Raw genomic sequence first — 22,653 nt, 5'->3', positions numbered from 1 at the left:
CGAGCCTGCGAGTGTCTGCGTGAGCGCTCCGGCAGATTAGCAGAGGACAAACCAACCGGCGCCAGAGGACGTTCGTCCTGTCCTCCATCCTTCACCTCAACCTTCCCTCCATCTCGTCCCCAAAGATTCACCTCCTCCTCTTCCACCTTGACCTTCCTTCTGTTATCTCTAATCTTCCTGCAGCAGCTCTGTTTGCTCCTCTTTCTCCTTCTCTATCTCTTTCTTTTCCTTCCATCCTCCACCTCAGCACCACATGCACCAGGAACCCCTCTGGAGTCAAAACGGCTGTTAAATCTTATTGATCTGCCCGTCTGACTAATGCCTGAATAAACTTACCCAATCACCACAGGCCAGTAAACCACCAGGCCATTAATATCAGCGGATGACCTCTTCACACCAGGCTGTGTTAGCGTGCAGTGATTCGTCGGGGGGATTCGAACCCCCCCGACACCCAGACGGAGCAAATTCTGTGTTGTCATGGGACCCTGATCCCCCAAAAGATATTAACACACTTTTTCTTGTGTGTGTGTGTGTTTATTAGAGCGTAAAACAATTTGATTCCTGAAGAGCAGAGAGTAATTTGATAATTTGAGGGAGCTTTTTTTTATTATTAGTTTGGGCCTTTGTGCTGCTGATATTAACGACAGAGGCGACGTGCTTTTAGATATTAGTTTGCACTTCTGGCACAAACGATTCTGCCGATACGGGCTAATTATGACGCTCGCTGCGATTTCCACTGGGGAAATTATACAGCCGAGCTTCTCTCTCTCCCTCGCTGAGTGTCACTGCTGTTTGGATGAGTCTGTAAAATCAATCTTCAACAGCTGTCTAACATCCAGAAGGGACCGGTTCTGATATGGCAGCTGAGTAAACTCGTCAGCAAACGAGTGCGTTGACCTTGAACCGCTGGCTGTTGTTACGTCCTGTGAGAGCAGGTCGAGCTCCTGATGCTGGTGACAACTCACACCGGTCCCTTCTTCACGTTGGTCGTTAAAGGGATATTCCGGTGTAAGTTTAATCCATGGTCTAACACACCGTGAAACTGTGTTAGACTCCCTCTCAAGAGATCAAGTTAGCAGACCGCTAATTTACGGAGTTTTATCAACCTCAGAAACGACCGCACGACAACAATACACTGCAGTAAATGGATCCAAATATAAACCGCCACCAAAAAGCCACAAATAATGCTCAGAACAGCACCAAACTTCAGCAACAGTACAAATAGGGTCTCAGCACATAGTCCGGGGCATCTAACCTCCGCTAGCTTAGCTGGATTTCTACTGAAAAGCTGACTAAATTTACCACTCTTCTGCAGCAGCTTCCTGTTGACGGGAAGTCCCGACGAGTCGATTACCGAGTGCAGTAGAGTTCCGCGGCTCATGGATGAAAATGTGTGATTATGACTCCATGGAAAAGCGATCAAAGTTCATATGTGTCTTACCTGCCAGTTTATAACAGTTATTATCGAGAGCGGACAGGGAAAAGAACGGAATTGAGCATTTCTAACCGCACTCAGTAATCGTCGCGTCGGGACTTCCCCGACCCGGAAGCTGATGGAGGAGAGTTGAAGTCTGTTTTTAGCTTCACAATAGAAATCCAGCTAAGCTAGCGGAGGTTAGATGCCCCGGACTATGTGCTGAGACCCTATTTGTACTGTTGCTGAAGTTTGGTGCTGTTCTGAGCATTATTTGTGGCTTTTTGGTGGCGGTTTATATTTGGATCATTTACTGCAGTGTATTGTTGTCGTGCGGTCGTTTCTGAGGTTGATAAAACTCCGTAAATTAGCGGTCTGCTAACTTGATCTCTCGAGAGGGAGTCTAACACAGTTTCACGGTGTGTTAGAACATGGATTAAACTCACACCGGAATATCCCTTTAAGTTAATCAGCAGGACTGTTCCAGACAATCAGACAATGTAAAGGTCTGAGAAACAACAGAGCAGATAGTGTGTGTATGAATCATGAGTTGCGTCTGACTTCAGAGGGAGGAAGCAGGCAGCAGCGACAGCGACGGACTGTTCGGGACACATTTTGCTGAGACATGTCTGTCGTTCCCACGCCAGCAGCAAAATGGCAGGATTGTTCTGAAGGCCCGCACGCCATCACTTTGAAGTCACTGGGTTCATTATTCAGCTGCGAGGGAATCGGACGCACACAATCTGACACGAATAAACACCAAGAAGTTGCTGTGGGCGCTTCACAGAATATCAGTGGAGAGACTATTTCAGATTCATGATTTTGCTTCTTCGTGCAAAAAAACAACAGCGGCTGTGTGTTCGTGTCAGACACCAAGAAAATTGATGTCTGATATCCGAAACCGCCTGATTAATTGGTGGTTTATTTAACTTGAGTCTGTCTGGGTCCCCGGCTGGCATTAATCCACTTCTCCTGCTGCCCAGCCGTTACATCACAGCTGAATGTGAGCGACCCAGATGACCTTCTGGTCGGCGCCCGGCCAGGTAGAGACGGGCCGCATGACTTAGAATCCAAAGGGAACGAGCTGAGACGTTACGAAGACGAGCTAGTGAGTTGCTAATGCAGCCAAACCCTCAGGTGACACAAAAAGATGGATGTTCGACTCTCTCCCTGTTGAGATCTGCAAATCAAAGTACGCATCTTAAAAACGATGTAAATCTGAAGTCAGATGAGTTATCAGAGGTCTGGCCTCGGGTGAGAGAGGTGAGAAGGCTGAAGTCAGCAGAGCGACTTTAATCACACCTAATGAAACAGAGTTGTGTTCTGGGACGGGAGCCAGTGCAGCGTCGTCACACTGCTCGCTGAGGGATCAGGAGCCAGAAATCCCCAGATCAATGAAATCCCCTCACACTCCTCCTCTCTCCTCCGGGAGTTTTAATTCTCCGTCTCGCTCTCTCCGCTCGTTTCCTCTGCAGCCTCCCTGAAGACGAGCGCTTCCCTCGCTGCATTTCACCCGTGTGATGTCACCGCCTCGTCACGTCACCCTGTATTTTTTTTTTACATGTGATCCTAAAAGGTGCGATATAGATCCCTGAAGACGGATGCCTGCACGTACTCTCATATCGAGATAGGTCGTTATTGATTATCACTTCATGTTCTTGTCCGTCGTCGTGACGCATCGACAGATCAGGATCATTTCCTCTGAGCCGTCGATCCGTCTTTCTCCTCGATCATGACTTCTCCCTGAACCGGCTCTCATCTTCTTCTTCTTCTGCTTGTTTGTTTACACCTCTCTCTCTCTCACACACACACACACACACACACACACACACACACACACACACACACACACACACTCACAGAGGTGCACGTCGCTGATTTCCTCCCCATACTCGATCCATCAGTCAGATCATCACGGCTTTGTCTGACACCGGCAGTGGATCAGTCGACAGACGTGCAGATGAATGAATGAATGAATGAATGGACTGAAGCCGGGTCAATACTCGAGTGTAGAGTCCAGTTATTGGATTGCTGCAGCTGACATGGGATCCATCCGCCAGGAAGGAGCGGCTGATTGGCTGTGATGAGACCGGATCGAGTGTTAGAGGTCAAGGGAAGTCATTTTTTATTGAGGCTCTCTGTCGGACCTTAACAACAACTTTATAAAGTTTCACTCTAAGTTGGTCAAGGCTGTCCGATCCGAGGCGGGCTCGGTTCTGTCAGCTCTCCAGAAACTAAACAGGAAGACGTATGAGATGTGTTTGATTCAGGTCGGGGCAGCGAGGAAACACGGAGCGCGTCTGTTAGGTTCAGCAGACCTGCAGAGGTCGAATCAGACCCGCTGAAGGACCCGTCTCCTCTGAGCTGAAGAACCGTCGCACTGCATGCCGTCCAAGGCCGCCACATCCAGAACTGATACGGGAGGAAGACGCACTCTGCCTGAACTTGAACTTGAGCCAAAGGAAATCTGACGGACAAAATCAATCTGCTGTTCGTACACAATGACAGCAGTATGGTGTAATCAGATAGAGCTGCACTAATGTAACACACAAACCCCTGTGTTCATCTGTGCATTGTGTGTGTGTGTTCATCTGTGCATTGTGTGTGTGTGTGTGTGTGTGTGTGTGTGTGTGTGCAGCATTCCAGTAAGAATCTCATTACACTACAGAAAATGTGTGATCATCTGCTCTCGTCGGCGTTTCAGCGCAGCGATTCAGTCCAACAGGACGGACTGACATCCAGCAGATTCCTGGAAAAAAGTTGGTCCCAGTTAATCCAGTTGCACTGATTATAAACCGCAGCAGAGAGTTAGAGACGCTCGTAGGCAGAATTACATGTCGAGAAAAGAATTAGAGCACAACAGAGATTTTTATTTGAGTTTAAGAGGAGAGCCGTCCGACAACAGAGGGGCTGCTGGGATTTCCATGTAATTTAACGCAGTGTTTCCATCATGTTCGGGTGATACGTTAAACAACCAAAAGGCTTCAGATACAGTGAGTTTCTGTGTTTCTGGCGGGACAGATGTCGACAACACCGCACTGTGTTTTTCCACTAAATGAATCAATCTTCTTCTTCTGTCTCAGTCGCCGACAGACGGTCGACCTCCTCCCGAAGCTCCTCGCAGACGAGCAGGACACAAGAACATTCACACAGACGGGTCACGGCTCTGCTGATCCAGGGAGAAACAGAGGAGGGATTATACGTTCCCGTCAGATACGAGGACAGGGTCAGCTGCTGATAAGATCTGTGTGTGTGTGTGTGTGTGTGTGTGTGTGTGTGAGAGAGAGAGAGGTCAAGAAATGTTGAAGTTAGAGAAAGATGGAGGCAGAAAAACAGTCAGATGGCTTTTGGTCGTGTGACTCCTGTTTCTAAGAAGCAAACTGCAGTTCAGTCAAGTTCAGCATTGTGTACACACACACACACACACACACACACACACACACACACACACACACACACACTCACACACACACACACACACACACAGGGCTGGATGTCGGAGGTGACAGACCGCCACCGTCTGACACTGCTGGAGAAGACTGCAGCTGACAGACGACGGAGGATCCTCAATGTGACGAAGTGTCGAAGCAGATGAGCAATAATCAGCTGAGCATGACACACACGCGCACACACACACACACACACACACACACGCACACACACGCACACACACGTGCGCACACATCATGGATTAACCTCTAACAACACAGACCGACTCTTTGTGAGTTGAAGAGTTTTTGAGATAACGGCCGAAGAAACGTCTTCTCTCTCTCCACCAACAGAACTACACGGCACTTAGAAGAAGAAGGAGAAGAAGAAGAAGAAGAAGGAGAAGAAGAAGAAGAAGAAGGAGAAGAAGAAGAAGAAGGAGGAGTTTTTGTCAACTATTCAACTGCTGCAATGTCGAGAGCAAAACTGGACTCTGGTGATGAGTTCAGGTGCAGAGATAAGTTGATTATTCAGATCTTTGATGCTAACAGGAACACCAACATAATAACACACACTACATTAATAATGCAAACATCATATTATAAAAAACACCACAATAAGACGATATAGAAATAAGAAAAACAGATAAACAGAGATAAAACAAAGAGCCAGCTGCAGCCACACGGTGTTCATTCCGATCACATCATCACAGAATCCTCCTCAGGTGTAAAGAGTAATGAATTACAGTGATGCTGTACCTGCTGTGTACCTGCAGGCATCAGGATCAAATTGGGGCCTGCAGCTTATTTTTGCCCCGAGGCCCTAAAGCAGCTTAATCCAGCCGTGGCCGTGATGGAGTTTAAGTTGAGGAGTTGAAGGAGCCTCGGGGAGTCAACTCCTCCTGAACTCCTCCTGAACCTCTTCTGGATTTGAAACCCATTTTTATTCCTGACTTGTTTCAGAGTCTGTTATCAGTGTGTGAGGAACAGACGAACTGACGGGAGATGATTATCTGACGTCTTATCTATAATGAAAGGAGAGAGGAATGTGTATATCCACGTTTAATGCTCAGTTACTGCGTGTTTGCGGCTCTTGTGTGAGACAGAATGAATATTTAAGCAGCATGGCGACTTGTTTCTTTCATTTCTGTGACCAGTTTAATGCCGATTTCAGTAAATCAGAAGTGTTTTCCACTAAAACTCACAGATAAACACAAGACAAGCTCCTCGGGATCACCGACACCATTAAAAACATTGTAACTGTCCCGATGAAATATTCCTGCTTTAAACTTTATTACACTCTGTAATGGAGCTGCAGACGCTTTGGGTTTATGTGTGTTTATGTACATACGGCCGTGTGTGGTAACTTTTATGTGTTTTTGCTATAACAACCAGTTTTACTGTGCACTTTATGTATTAGAGCCGTATTTTCTTGGGTGCTCTTCCCTCGATTCCTCAGCTAGTAAAGGTAAAATGTTCCACTTTTCATGCAGGTGGTAAGTTGTCTTTTGTGCTAAGCTAGGCTTATAAAGCTAAGTCTCTCTACTGGACGGAGCTAACCGTAATACTCTGCTTCTTTTTTGTCAGGTATTAAAACAAGAGCAGCTGACGATCACCTGGAACATTTATATAAAGTTGAGCCTTTCTCAGTTTTTCCCCTGAAGTGCAGGTGAGCAGCTTTTGTCTCGACCGGGACGTCAATCAACAGTAAAATCGCCATTAAGTGATTCTATGTTAATGCAGCAGGACGGCACAGAGGACCGACTCCTCAGGTCCAGACTCTGCTGTCCTCTGACCCTGACTGAAGGAGATAAATGTCAACATCTTGTCCAGAGAAGTCGGTTTGAATCCATCAGTGTCAAACTGGAACGACCGAACAGAGGAGGTGGACTAAGACATCACTTATCACCCACCTACGATGCTGAACTGAGAGCTCCCAGTGTCCTTAACGACTCTGTAAGGACACTCCCACTCAGAGGACACCCCCACTTAGAGGACATTCCCACTCAGAGGACATTCCCACTCAGAGGACACTCCCATTCAGAGGACACTCCCATTTAGAGGGCACTCCCACTCAGAGGACACCCCCACTTAGAGGACATTCCCACTCAGAGGACATTCCCACTCAGAGAACACCCCCACTCAGAGGACACTAACACTCAGAGGACACTCCCACTCAGAGGACATTCCCACTCAGAGGACACTCCCACTCAGAGGACACCCCCACTCAGAGGACACTCCCACTCAGAGGACATTCCCACTCAGAGGACACTCCCACTCAGAGGACACCCCCACTCAGAGGACACTCCCACTCAGAGTTTAACAGCCTACAGCTGCCCTACAGTTCTTGGATGACAGGTGAAACATCTTGAAGCTTTTATTTTGCATACCAATTTTGTATACAATGTTTACAAAAGCAGGACACTCCCACACAGGGTTTAAAAGCCTGCGACTCCCCTCCAGTTAGTGAGAACCGAAGAAGCCTCCTGGATCAGAGGTGAAACGTCTTCAAGGTACCGAAACAAGTCCAGTTGGCTACGATACAGCACTTACAGTTACAAGTAGACTGAGAACCTCTGCTCTCATCTCTCTGTTGCAGGACGGATGTATTACTGGAATTGACCCTCCACAACTGTCCTCTTGCTTTAAATAGAGTCCGTTTCTTCTCTCAACAGCACCTTGATAACCCAGAACACAGAACGGAACCAGACGGTGACGGATTTAGTAAAGAACAAATGGTGACTGAGGAAAAAAAAGGGGGAAAGAAAAGAAAGTAAAGACAGAAACATTTGTTGTTCAGTGACCACAGACAGAAGTGTACAGAGTTCAGTGTGTGTGTGTGTGTGTGTGAGTGTGTGTGTGTGTGTGTGTGTGTGAGAGTGTGTGTGAGTGTGTGTGTGTGTGTGTGTGTGAGTGTGTGTGTGTGTGTGTGTGAGTGAACCCGCTCACCTCTCCGTCTACCCATCTGTCCTTGGCATTCTGCTCACACACACTGATATCACAACATGGACTCAGAGAGATGCAACAGGAAAACTCTCGAAACTGGCAGACGAAACAAAGAGGAGTGAAAAAAAGACGAAGCGTACCGCAGAGCGAGTTCATCCAAAGGCCGACGGTTAATAATAGGTGATAGAGAATTTGGCGTTAAAGCTGGAATCAGCTGCTGTGAAGAAGAAACAAAAAAAAAGCACATTTCTCCCACAGATCTGGTTTCCATTCGTCTGGAGTCTGAACACCGACACTCCATCCAGCTCATCTGGGAACACGGCGTTCTGATCCGGGAGACGCCTCGTCATGTCTGAGTCGACACAGAGCGACAGACTTTTGTCAGAGTGTGATCCTTCAGCCGCTGAGTCAGGATTTAACTTTCATAAAAACCATCAGACCAAAACACGAACAATCAGATCGCACCGGGCCTCGTCTCAGCCAGGTTACAGCCCGACACTCAAAACAAAACACCTCGTACAGACTCGTGATCTACAGCAAGGAAAACGTCAGAAATATAAACGATAAAAATACTTAAAACAGATAAATACTGAAACAGTTTAACGATGCGCTCTGCTCTGAAACGCTCCCAGTGGGACGAACACAAACACCTCGCCCAGAGTTTCTCAAGTCAAATTTAAGACTTTTTAAAGACCTTTTTGAACTAAATTTAAGACCCACACGAAGTACTAAAAAGTACAGAAAAGTGCAGTCCCAGAAAAAATAACCAACTTTTTACATCCAAACTTTTGGATGGTTCAGCAACGGTGTTCAAAATCCAAAGCACCTCCGGTTTCAGCGTCTGAGTTGAGCCGAAGATGGTTTGAATGTCACTTGAATGCGAGACGGCGCAGAATTCGGGTCGAGCAGAACTGGATGAACTTGGACCGGGAACTGGTGACGAAGGCGTACAAAACTGTGTGATAGTGTGACTTTGCTGGAGACTTTTAGAAGCTAACTGGTGTTTTTCCGATTTTGTGTGTGACACCAGCGCTTTCCCACCGAGTGTGCCCAGGTTGAGGGTCGTCCTGCAGAGCGTGCACTGACCTTCAGATTCATTACGAGGTTTTTAACCAACTGAATTCTGGATGTTCAAGCCAACACGTTAAATTGACACTTTCCCATAGTTGAAGCAGATTCTGCTGGTGAAGTCTTTCCGGAACAGATTAAGTGTGCAGTGATAACTTCCGACCGAGCTGTTGGTAAAATGAAACTTTACGTTCCTGATACCTCGGAAATAAGAAGAACACACGGAGCTGACTGTGAATCTCAACAACACATTTCCCCAAAACAAAACAAAAAGAAGTGACGATGGAGGCGGTAAATGAACTTACATATTTAAGACCTAACTTAATGTAATTTAAGACCTATATGTAAAATATGGATGGATTTAAAGTTGAGATTATCACATTTGAGACTTTGTAAGACCCTGCAGAAACCCTGCCCAGCCTTCACCTGTTTAATCCCGAGTGTCCTCTGTTAGCTAGCGAGCTAACTTTACCTTGTTGTTGCTGACTTGTGCACGATGCATTTCAACATTGCATTCCCTTGTGAAGCCACACAATGTAAAGTGTAAAGTTGCTGCACCGCTCCTCTAATATCAGTGCAGACTGGCAGGGTGGGGACGCGGGATGCTAATGTTAGCATATAAAGCAGCGTGTTCTCGACTTGATTCAAGGATTGTCACAGTAACACGAGAAATCACCACAGCGGGGAGATTTCAACCAACATCCCTCGTAACTCTGTTCTGAGGGTCGTCTGGATCCAGAGAACAATCTACCTGCAGGATAAACTCAGGTACAATATTCTCAAAAGCAAACTGAATAAAATGTTGGTGCAGTGAGAGAAGAAGAAGAAGAAGAGAACAAAAGATGTGAAGCTCAGCTAACAGACGGTGAAGCCACAGGTATCACTTCAGTCGTTTATGTTACAGAGCAACATATGGCAGAGATAAGATCTGTGACAGGAAGTGAGGGAGGAGAGGAGAGGAGAGGAGAGGAGAGGAGAGGAGGAGGAGGAGAGGAGAGGAGAGGAGAGGAGAGGAGAGGAGAGGAGAGGAGAGGAGGAGAGGAGAGGAGGAGAGGAGAGGAGGAGGAGGAGAGAGAATATACATCCGAACAGTCTCTTTGCAGACGGCGTGTCAGGATGTGTGTTGTCAGACGACACACTGGCGCTGTGAGAGAGATGACATCATTGATTTGGATGCTGAGAGCTTGTTCAGTGTTCAGGGAGGAGGAGGAGGAGGAGGAGGAGGAAGAAGAGGAGGAGGGGGAGGAGGAGGAAGAGGAGGAGGGGGAGGAGGAGGAGGAGGAGGAGAGAATTTTCTGTGGGTGTGATGTACATTTAACCAACTTGAATGCTGCAGCCAGCAGCTCGTTTGGTGGACGTGATGTTTTCTGTTCTACCTGCACCGACTCTCATCACACAGAGAGATAAATGTGTTGTTAGATAACTGCTTCATATTTAAAAATCAGGCTGTGATTTCACCACAAAGTCACTCAGTTTTACATTTGTGCATCAATGTGTAGTTCACACTGCAGCTTATAAAGTACGTTAATAACAATCCAGAAGTCATAATGTTCCATTACATGCACAATGTTTGTCAGCAAGCTTTATTTTGAAAGTCTACGTGGACGAGAGGGGAGGCAGTCTGAAGCTTCGGGTCACCGACCGAGCTGCTGCAGAACTCAGCCCGACATACAAACTAAGAAACAGCTGATGTGTCGGAGCTTCCACTGTGCAAAGGATTGTGGGACGGAGAAGCATCCTGGTATATGTATCGGGACATGATGCATGATGGGTGAAAGAACACATCCCATCCTCTAAAACTATGATCCCAGACGCAAACGTCACAACGGGACGACCTGCAAAACATTAAGAAGTCCAGCGACGCCTTTATTAAAGTTTTAGTTTTCTATAATGATCACAGTTCCAACAAACACTGACGTAATGTGAGGAGAAGTTCATCCATCGTCCCTTCACACCCTCACTTCACATGTCCAACACTTCACATCGGTGCTGGACGTAAAAAGACAGATTCAACAATGTCGACCATGAGATGTCGACATGCATCAATAAAATAAGAACAAAAGCCAAAACAAATAAGGCTGCTGAGAGGAGGAAGCTGACTTTCCTTCCTGCTGCACAACTTTGCCTTTGTTGAAGACTCACTGATGAGTTTCAGCAGCTCTGCAGCCACAGCTGCTCTGTTTCCTCCTCACGTCCACCGAGCATCAGCCGTCGCTGCATCAGTGTGTGTGTGGCTGCACTTCTTCGCTCCCCAGCTGACTGTAAAAACACCGGCTTCTAATAGGTTATTGACGGGCGCCAGAGAAGGATGATGACATCACCTCCGACCAATAGCGAGGGCCGGGACCGACAGACGAGAGAGGACGGAGGGACGGGGAGGATGGAGGGATGGAGATGGAAGGAGAGGATGGAGAGATGGAGCGGAGGAGCTCTTTTAATTTGTGTTTTGCTGAACTCAGCGGCTCCTGTCAGCGAGGCGGGGAGGGGAGGAAAAGGGACGGTGATGAATGAGTGAATAAAAAAGGGAGAGAAAGAGAGAGAAGATGAGAAGGGAAGAGAGAGGGAGGGAGATTGAAGAGTACATAAAGGAGGAGCAGTGAAATAAAAGATTATTTAATGGCTCCACAGCTGCAGATTGGTTGATGGGCTGTTAGCGGCGAGCGTTAACGGATTGGATGGGAGGACTGAACCCAGAGAGGAAGAGGAAGAGGAGGAAGAGGAAGAGGGGAAGTTATTACACACACACAGATGGTTATTGATTGTGTGTGTGTGTGTGTGTGTGTGTGTGAGGTGCAGTATGTTTGCATGTTTGTGCATGTGAACACGTATGTGCTGCAGCGTTCTGATGGAGAACAAGAATATTCTGCTTCAGTCGGCGCCAGCGTGACTCATCGTTTCCAAAGCAGAGACTGCCCACACTGTGCCCGACGAGCTGGCACAGTGTGTGTGTGTGTGTGTGTGTGTGTGTGTGTGTGTTGTCAGTGTATCAATGTAAACCTCACACACATTCTAAGTGGGTCGAACAGACACACACTGATACAAACACACACACACACACAAACCCCAGCAGGATGAAAATGTCCATATGTCACATTTATCCACAGACGCCTTCGTGCTTCCACACCTGTGAGGACGCTCGCTGACATGATGTTTCACCTGACGCTTCATCTCAACATCATTCTGAGCTTAATCAAAAGTCCAGTCTGACCCTCGACGACACCGGACCCTGCCCAGTACAGACACGGCACCAACAAACATCACAAGCAATTTGAAACTCTTCTTACACTGAGGTGACTGTGTGCACTTTGTCTTCTGTCGCGTCTTAAAACCTGTTCAAGTTGTCTTTATAATAAATATACAGTTTTTTTCCCACTACATTACAACATTTACACTTTAATATAGAATTCTTTGAAAAATATTTCCACACCGTCCAAAAAAAAGGTCCCTACTTTCCAAATTTATCTTCACAGGCGAAAAAAAAAAAGTTTGCAGAAAATCCTTTTGGAATAAATGTCTTCTTTTCAAAATGTCCTATGTTTTGCAGAAAGTCAACATTTTCCTAAATGTCCAATCTTAAAAAATGTCCTAACTGTCCAACATGTAGAATGTGTCACTTATGACAAATGTCATCGTTTCTGTCAAAAAAATATGATAAAACACCTTAAAATGTCCAGAAATCTTCCTTCCTAAATGTCTTTTCAAAAGTGCCTCACGGTCTAAAAACATTTTATGTCTTCACTACAACAAAATCTATTTTTCCATAAGTGAACCAAATATCCAAATGTTCCCAGATTCTGCAGAATTTCCACTTTCCAAAACATTTTCTGAATATTTCCCCTTTAAGAATTATTTTGTCCTCCAAGATCTCCTTTCCATCCCAAAAATGTCCTCACCGCCTAAAATCTATTCACCTGCCGAACACGTCGTCACCCTCGAGGTCTGACAGTGAACCTGGTCCTCACAAAGCTAGAGGACCATTCACACACACACACACACACGCACACGCACACACACACGCACACACACACACACACACACACACACTCAGAGTTACTGGGCCAACACACACTGAGCGATGTGTGGGCACGGCAGAACCAAGCGGCTAAAAAAAAAAAAAAGGCTAGCTATCACCATGGCAACGTCCAGGCCGTGTACCAATCGCAGGTCAACTAGATGAGGTAATGTTCTGAGAAGCTTTCAGAGCCTGTGTGACACACACACACACACACACACACGCACACACACGCACACACACACACTTTGATTGGAAAATGCTGTACATATGCAGCAAACCACCAATACACACACACACACACACACGCGGATCAATTAGTCGGATGTGCAGCGGTGGAACGACCTGAGTGAGCATCACCTTCCTGTTACATAACAATCTTCCATAACTCATACGCAGCACAAACACAACAAAGACAGCCGAGCTCTGCAGCAGCCGCGCTCTGCTCCTGCACACAGACCGGAGCTGCGCCCAGATCCAATCACCATCCGTCACATGGACAGAACCGGTTCTGATGGCGGTCGTCACTGGATCTCACTTCAGTTTACACGTTAACAACAGATGTTTTGTCCGTCTGTCCTGTCAGATGTGATGATGATGAAGATGATGCTGCAGAATCTGTCGGGACGTGAAGATCTCCTGGTGAGGAAGTCGATCGATGGGCAGAATAAACGTGTCGCAGCTCTCTGGTCACAGCTGTGTTTAAGGTGTGTTAGCTTCACTTATCACACGGCTCTTCTTAATGCTGTACAACGCTCCATTCACTTTAATGGACCTTCCCAACGTTCCAAGCATAAGCTAAGCATATTTAACTGTTGTCAAGGAAAGTGGCCTTTTTGCCTCTGATTCACGTATTTCGTATCACTCCGCGCTCTAGAATCTTTGCTCTGCTAGTAGTCCGGTCACTTTTCACTCCAGCGTCTTCGGTCTCTAAGCAACATCAGCTGATCTGTAGTCTAATTCATATCGGAATAAACGTACTGCTAGGCCACTAGTATGGATGAGTTTCACATTAACTTGAATATTTTTGGAAAATACGGTGATTTCAACTCTTGGCAAAAGTCTGACTTGTCGTCATCAGTCAAGAAAAGAAAAAGAGAGGAAAGCAGCGAAGAGGGAGAAGAGAAACAACGTCTTTGTTGTCGGTTTGGTGAACTATATTTCTCTGCTGAAGAAATAACAAATAAACTGCTGAACGGTAACAAATACACTGTAAAAAGACAAACTGTGTCAAGTTTTTATTTGTGTTGGCAAGTAGCCGTGTAAGCGGGATAATGTATGGAACAGCGGTCACTATCGGGAAAATAAGTCCGGTTCGTGTCGGGGTCCGGTTCGTCCTGTCTCGACTTATTTTCCCGATAATGACCGCCGTTCTATACATTATCTCTTACATATCCACTGGGTCACAGTGAGGAGAACATCAGGGTTTGTCTTCAGACTTTCTTTAACATCGTGTGAAAGAGCGTTATCGCTAATTTCTCGTGCAGATCGAACTGAAAGAAACCAGCTGTGTCCATGAGTGACTACAAACCAGGACTGTTTCCTCTTCAACACAAGACGCTCGGTGACATCTGTGTCCGGGTCGGTGCGGTGTGATGTCACCGACCCCTCGCTGGTGACGGGGACAGTTGGAGGTCGGGGGGGGGGGGGGCGACCTGGTGAACACCTCTGTGACGAACAAACAGCTAAACCAGAGAACATCAGAGGCTTCACAAGAGCCGACCTAATGGCAGAACAGCTGTGTTGGATTATATCGTTCTGTCATATTCGCCCACTTTCTTTCTTCTGTCTTCGCTGGAAACATTTGGGATAATATAAGTACACAACTCAACAAAGTTTGCAACAAAGGCCTGGTTGTTCTCCCTTCTTTTGAAGTCAGTAATCTCATATATTACATCTTTAACCCAGGATACAAAGAGGCTTCTCACACCGCAGGACACTTCATCTGACCTTCATCTCATCTGCCCGCTCAACTCAAACGCACTGACGCTGAGAGACGGCAGATATTTCTGTCTGTATCGCGGCTGAGTGTGTGTCCTCCCGTCTCCCGGCCTCTCCCGTCCGTCCTCAGGCGTTACTCTCCCACATCATCAGATCATCCCGCTGCGCCCTTCATCGCTCAAACCCAAACTCTTCCTTCACTCGCGTTCGTGTCGGTTCACGGCCACACGCCAGCACGAATCTTCACAGAAGCACCCGCTTGTCATATATATTCCATAGGATCTGTCCCTGTCAATTAGACCACGCACTGTACACAAAGCCAGTGTGACTGCAGGACGTCAGCGGCTGCATTTCTCTGCGATTTCCAGCGAATCATCAGTAGGATTTCTCCCGTGCGGCCCTCTTTCTGTCTCTACATATATGTGGGTGTGCGTGTCAAGCCTGCATGCTAAATTCCTCTGAGTGCCGACATGTCAGCTCCTCTCAGTCGATTACTTTGAGTATGTGCATATCTTTGGCCCCATGCTGACCTCTCACCACTGCCCAAGGAGGCCAGGTGTGTGTGTCTGTGTGTGTTTGTGTTTGTATGTGTGTGTGCATGTGTGTGTTCTTCCACGCTAAATCCATTCTTCCCGCTGAATGAACTGTACTGGATTTGTTGAGTTTTTCTGCAGAAAACTGGACGAGTACTGAGAAAAATATCCATCATGACAAATCATTTATTCTCATTTTCAGGTCTTATGATCTGAATGCCTCCATTAAATAATCATCTGGATAATAGATTTAAAGGGGAATTCCCCCCCGTTTCGAAGAACCTGGGTTATGATTTTCGTGAATTTTCAAACATTAGTGGAGAAAAGAGGAGTCAGGAGTTCAACGCTGCAGCGGGGAATCATTTCTGGCAGCTGTTTCCTCACTAATAACATTGCAAAAAATTATGTTCAAGAACAAGAGAGTCCCGTGAGTTCATGGTTGATTTGATGATGATGATAATTATTCTGAGGTCAGTCAACAGCGAAAAGTCATTTTAGCCATATTATCGAAAAAAAAAAGTGCAGCCACAGAACTCACACGCTGGATATCGCTGTACGAGACATTTCTGCTTCTTCAGTCAGTATTACTCCCTCAAACCTTCTAGTCTCGGCCCTCGGAGCCGCTCAGGTGATGTACGGTGACATTCTGGTTCCTTAAAAACACACCAGGACTGCAGCCGAACATCATACAGCTGCTGTATTAATACTATAAACACATATTCTTTGTCAGGGTGGAGCAGGATGTTCTGTACATCTTGTGTCGTGCGTGCATTTGTGCTGAAATTCAACATTTTCTCATCATATTTTCTCATCATACCGTCAAAAGAATGACTTCATCTGTAAACGTGCTGCTCTGGTTCTGATCCAGATCCTCTCACACGATGTCCCGCCCACAACGACGCCTGATTGGTGCTACTGTGGTAACATTTTCTCGTCATTCATTTTTCATTTTTCATATTTACTGCAAATATATATCAGCCCCAAATATTGGTTATCGGTCAGTGCTGACTCTGAATGATCCGTACGAGTCGTCCAGCATCACCAGGATGGTCCAATCAATGAGTCAGCACGTGACTGTTCAGTGTGTGTGTGTGTGTAAGGAACCGACCAACAATCAATCGATCATTTAGTTTATGAAGTTGATTGACGGGTCACAGTCTGAGTGGAGGCACACGGTGATGACGTGATTTGATCTGCTGGAGTCGGACTGAAGCTTTACAGTTAATAACAACTTCAGCAGCTGCACTGAACCTTTCTGCAGCGCCACACTGACTGTCAGTGATGATAATCTTCTCTGTCCTGTCCTCCTCCTCCTCCTCCTCCTCCTCCTCCTCCTCCTCCTCCTCCTCCTCCTCCTCCTCCTCGTCCAGTCCAGAGTCTGATTTTGTCAGTTCCCCTCCTCGCTCCCAAAATAAAGTACGGAGTCAGAGCACTCCCTGGTGGTGCCAAACCTGAACTTCAGATACTCAAACTCGGCCAACTTTTTTCGGTCTCAGTGATTTCGGCTCCACTCGGCTCGGCGGCCCGATCCGATCCTGTTCGGCCTCAGCGGGAGTCCGAATGTGTTTAAACACAGAGAGGAGTTGAGGAGAGGAGACGTGTGAGCTGCGAGCCACTTGTTGCTCCTCCAGTCCGTCACAGCGCAGAGATCCAACAACAGCAGCTTCACCTTGGATTTTCTTACTTTCAGTCACACTTTTCATACGAGGAATCTGAACATTGTTCGCATTTCTCAAGAGATTCTGTTCTGAATGGAGTCAGGAGGTAAATAAACGTGTGTCCTGCTCCGACCTGAGGACCAAAACCTGAAAGTTTCACAGACTGATGTGAGCAGAGAAGTTAATGTCCTGCTTTAGTGTGCGTGGTCCAATAAACTGTTTCTTTTTTCTCAAATGTTAACTGCAGCCAGGTGAGACTTGTTCAACTTATCACAGACTTTGAGGACGATCAGAGCGACTCTGCTGCTTCTTCAGACCAACATGTTGATTCCAGCTGCAGCTGATGTCGATCACCACGACTACAACAGGTCATCAGATCTAAAGTGTTTGATTTTGGAGACATTTTCTGACACATTAATCCGACAGCAGTGCTCAGAATACTGGTTTCTAACTGCAGTTTACTCTTTGATGGCATTCAGGAAACAGCTTTCAGACGGTCCACTGTACTCAGTCTTAGATACTCAGGCCCCGTCTAGACGACAACGCTCTTTTGCGAAAACGCACACGTATTGCATCGTTTTGGCCGATCGTCCATACGGATCCTGAAAACGCATTTTTTTGAAAACGGGTCTCAGGGTGGAGAAATCTGAAAACGCAGCCCTCCCGTTCTCACTTTCCAAAACGATGACGCCATCGCCCCACCCCGCGACCTCTGAACCCCTTGAACTCTCATAACAACAACAACAACAACAACAATGGCGGACTACATGCTCGTGTTCGTGCCACAGAAGATATCGAGCCTTTCTTGTAGTTGAGTGTGAGTCGCAGCAGCAGTTCGACCTCATTAACGGTCCACACGAACGATTCTGGTTTCCTTGCAGTAGCCATTTTCATCTTCTTCTTGTTGTGTTCGATTTCTCCGTCTTCTGTCTGTTTGTTTACAGCGCACAAGCTTAATGCACATGCTCCGTGTCTTCTTCGCGCCACCTAGAGGCTCGTGTGGACGCAAATATTCTTGAAACGATGCCGAGGAAGACGGAGAAAAAAAGATCGTTCTCATACAACTTATTAAATGCAGAATGCACTTGAATGCATGCTCATCCTGTCCACCTGTGCTGACAGTGTATGACACTTGTCCAGGATGAATGCAGATCCTGAACCCATCAGCAGGTTCAGGAGCCAGAAACTACACTGTTTTATCCAACCAACGATCCGAAAACCAAACAATACTCGATGTTAGAATCACACAGAACAAAAGAAATGCAGGGAAACATCTGTGGTCCAGTCAGACGGCTGGTTCTGGTTCTGAGTGTATGTACCTGAGTCCAGAGCCTGTCGCAGCTCTGCAGGTCCGCTGGAGGACGGAGCAGCTCGATACAGAGACTCACTGTTCAGACCTGCAGAACCAACAGAGGCAGAAGAAGAAGAGAGAACGTCAGCTGACAGAACCGATGTGAGCCTGAAGACACGGCAGACGGATGTAGATATTACGCTCCACAGATGATGTAAAGTCTGCTGCTGCTGCTCCAGGTTACTGATGTTCAGCTAAATTACATTTTCCAGTCCTGCTGAATTATCACACGCGTCACCTGCTGCCCTCAGAACATACAACACATTCATACATCACCTCATTTACAGGAGGAAGCTTCCTTTTCCTCCAATCAGTCACTTTAGAATGAAACACTGTTAAAAGCAGAACATGGATCTCAATCTCACGTTTGTGTGACGCAGACAGGCTGCGGCGAGGATATCGTTAGCCTAGCTTAGCATTAAAACAGGAAACAGCTCATCTGCAAAAATACACAAACTGACAACTCCAAATCACACAAATGAACATGCTGCAGTGTTTGTTTAACTGTGTGAAAACATAAATGTAAAAACTATAATTGGTGCTCGTAATTAGTGTTTTTACATATTAACAGGTAATGATGCCCTTTTAAGTCCTTGTAAGGTGCCTATTAGCAGTATTATGTCTAGATAAGATGCTAAAAGTGTAATTATAACATAATTAATACATTAAGTGTTAGAACAGCCAATCAGTGTCAGACACATCCAGTCCTGTCGGGACATTTACACTGAAAACACACTGCAGCACATTACTTCTGTTTATACCTTTCACAATAAAAGTCCAGGAGGGAGCTAATATTCACCACAGTAAAAGCTGTTTCTTTAAAGGAGTCATCACCTGGTTTTTTACATATCCAGTCCCTCTTGGATCGCTTTGGATCAATTCTTAAAACTTATTAGAAAAAAAATAAATAAAAAAAATCAAACATAGAGCTTGTTCTGACACTTTTTCATACCACGACTTTCTCATGCGAGATTATGCGCGAGGTTTTGACCGGTCCGGATGTGCATTGTATTAATATGTAATGAGGCGCGCGTTGATTGGCCGCAGGAAGGACAGAGCCGGAATGGGGGGCTAGTCTGCATGCACACAGACTCCACAACATAAACAGCCCGCTGTCATGGCGCACACACTAAATGACGAACCTTACGGAATTCAGGCATTTATGTACGAGCCGGAGTCGGAACCCGAACAGGAGAGTGAAGAGGCAGAGACGGTGAAGAGACACGTTTACAGCAGGACGTCTCTGAATGGTAAATTCTTTTTTTTTCCGTCTTACTTTTGACACTCGTGTTTTACATGTAAGACCTGAGTTTTAATGCTGGCGGTCACGATGTATGGTGTGAAAATGACAGAGAAATAAGCAGATTCGGCGTGCTCACTCTGGTTGAGGACGGCTGTGAGCCGATGCTTAATATGCAAGTAGCCTCCTGTGGTAACGTCACCACAGGAGCAGAGTCAAAATCTCGTGCTTTAGGAACGCGCACTACTGTGCGCTATTCCTGTTCAGATAAACAGCCAAAGCGAAAAAACTGAGCCACTTTCAAACTCCAGTTTTTCAGGCAAGTTTCAACAGAGGTCCAACACCAATATGCATGATTTAACGAGAGAAAGTGCGATTTCCGGGTGATGACTCCTTTGAATAAAGTGTTGTTCTCATGAAGACAAAAGAAACTAGTCATTTAAAAACCAGTAAATCGGTGAAGACACAGAACTAAAGCCAGAACAAAGGCTCGTTAAGGTTAACTGCTAATGTTGAACTACTCCTTTAATGTACGTGTCGCTGTTGTTCTCTCACCGTGTTTCTCCACGGCCTCCACCAGTCGCCAAACCACCACAGGTGCTGCGTCGGACAGAAGCTCCGCCTCCACACCTGAGATAGAGAGAGAGAGAGAGAGAGAGGTTATTCATTTTATTAACTCACTAAAACAACAACAACCTCCGCGGCTCCCGAGACTATTTACTTATTAATGATGCACAATAAACTCCACCATTAACTTTTAATGAGCGTCTCTGTTTCACATAAACATTTTCTTTCTTTTTAACAACAAAATATTAAAGACAAAAAGTTTGACTGCACAAAACAAAACGACGCTATAGATCTAAAACCTGTTTATATGATCTTAAACCATCCGTGAACATTACATCAGTTCATGTCTCACAGCGCCGTGCGCAAAATGAAAATCTTAAAAGCTGAAAATAAAACATATCATGGTTTCATCTCGTGAAGAATCGTTCAATTATCATCCGCAGTTATTAAACTGAGAAAACATTCCTGCAACCGTCCATCCAAACAGATCAGCCGCAGAGTGAGAGCATGAACCCTGCAGGGAGTGTGTACTGCTGCCTGAATAATCAGCACACACACGCACAAACACACACACACACACACGCACGCACGCACGCACGCACGCACGCACGCACGCACGCACACACACACACACACACACACGCACACACACAGCAGGGTAAAGACCTTGTAAATGTCAGTGTTGAGTTCATACTCCGGTCAAAACTTCACATGCCACAAGCTTAGGGCATGACACACACACACACACACACACACATACACACACATGCACATACACACACACACACATGCACACACATACACACACACACGCACACACACTCATCTGCATTTTATTCTTCATCCTCTTACATCGTTGGACATTTTTTCTGAGTGTTTTTCGAGCGTTCGGCTTCAACATTTAAATCAAATCTAAATTTCTTTGGGATTCAACACAACAAAGTTTGAGTTTGTATTTTCAGACGAGTTTAAACACAGTGACAGTAAACAAATATCTGTATCAGGAAACTAACAATGAAAATAATCACACATGTGCAGAAATGAAAACACTGCGCCCGCGCTGACTGACAGCTAATCAGCTGGAGTGGAAGTGAAAAGGTTAAACAACACGCAGCAGCAGCTGTCATAACAGCCACTATTGGGAATCAATTAGAAGGAGGAAAGAGACAATTAAGGATCACTATGCAAATGTCTCAGCTAACACAGGATGCTTTGTGACGGTGGAGAAAAGAGGGTGGAGCTGAGGTGACGGAGGAACTGGACATTCAAAATGTAGAACTAGAACTAAAATAATAAAGACGGAAACACAGAAGTCTCCAGAAGTGATTCAAAAAGATGTTATTTACGACCGTGACACGAGATCAAGCCTGCACACTTTCACCTGAGCTACAGTGAAGACTTCAACACATCATGTATCTTCCAATTAATGTGTGTTTCAAATATTTTCATTGTGAAGCAAACAGTAGATCAAAATACAGCCATCACTGGTTTATGTAATGCTTCGTCGTTTTGTAACATAAGTAGCAAAGATGGACTACAAGTAAGTTAATCAATGAAAAACAGTCGATGGGAGAAAAAAAAAACAAGTAAATAAATAAAATAAAATAAAGTAATTAAGTATTTAATGATTGGCTGTGACGTCCTTTTGAAGTCCTCCAATCTGATTTTCCAGTCAGTTTGGGTTCCCAGCTACTTCAGCAGATAAACAACAGGAAGTGAAAGCAGAGCATCGTCTGCGTACAGTGGAACCTTAAAGACACTGCAGTTTCCTGCACGTTCTAGTTCTGTGGTTTAAGGATTCATCCACATGGAAACACTTTTGTGTGTAAACTCACATGAGCTGCATCGTTTTGGCCGTTCGTCCACATGGATCCTGTAAACGCACTTTTTTGAAACCTGATCTCAGAGTGGAAACATTGAAAACGCCTGTGGACGACGAATCTGCAGACTCTGCGTATCGATGACGCCATCGCCCCGCCCCTCGACCTCTTAACATAACCTCTCACAACAACAACAACAACAATGGCGGACTGCACGCTCGTGTTCGTGCTATCAGGGTTACTAGAGCAAATATTCTGCTGCTCTGCCAAAACGCTGAGTGAAAAAGAATTATGGACGACCGCATCACCACATCGTCTTCTTCTTGTTGTGTTCAGTTTCTTCTTCTACTGTCTGTTTGTTTACAGCGCTCAAGCTTTATGTGCATGCTCCGTCTCTTCTTCTCCGTTTTTGGTGAATTTCAAGCGCCACCTATAGGCTGGAATATGAACTACAGCGTGTTGAGTCGTTTACAGTGGATCCTTTGGATGCAAATATTCTTGAAACGATGCCGAGGAAGACGGAGGAAAAGATCGTTTTAGTACGTGTGGACGTGGACTAAATGTTTAATCCTGTATTATATCCATCACAGCAGCTCTGCTTTCTATTGTGTCCGGTGGTATTTCAAAAAGAACTTAAGACTTTTGAATGAAAACACTCAAACTTGTAATTTCCTG

At 45.8% G+C, this 22,653-nt stretch overlaps 1 protein-coding gene across 1 annotated transcript in view; it reads right to left on the bottom strand.

The window, feature by feature from the left end:
* The window catches only part of pik3r3b (phosphoinositide-3-kinase, regulatory subunit 3b (gamma)), a 143,276-nt gene that overhangs the window by 73,942 nt on the left and 46,681 nt on the right, over window positions 1–22,653 (bottom strand). The window contains exons 3-4 of the mRNA XM_030432407.1: window positions 20,147–20,221; window positions 18,320–18,397 (exon numbers count right to left, since the gene is read on the bottom strand). Of these exons, the coding sequence (XP_030288267.1) occupies window positions 18,320–18,397; window positions 20,147–20,221 (153 nt within the window). The remainder of the gene's footprint in view (window positions 1–18,319; window positions 18,398–20,146; window positions 20,222–22,653) is intronic.

Source organism: Sparus aurata, chromosome 11 (genome assembly GCF_900880675.1).
Source record: "Sparus aurata chromosome 11, fSpaAur1.1, whole genome shotgun sequence".
Lineage (NCBI taxonomy): Eukaryota > Metazoa > Chordata > Actinopteri > Spariformes > Sparidae > Sparus > Sparus aurata.
The sequence above is the reverse complement of the archived record's forward strand: the minus strand, read 5'-3'. Positions and strand labels throughout refer to the sequence as shown.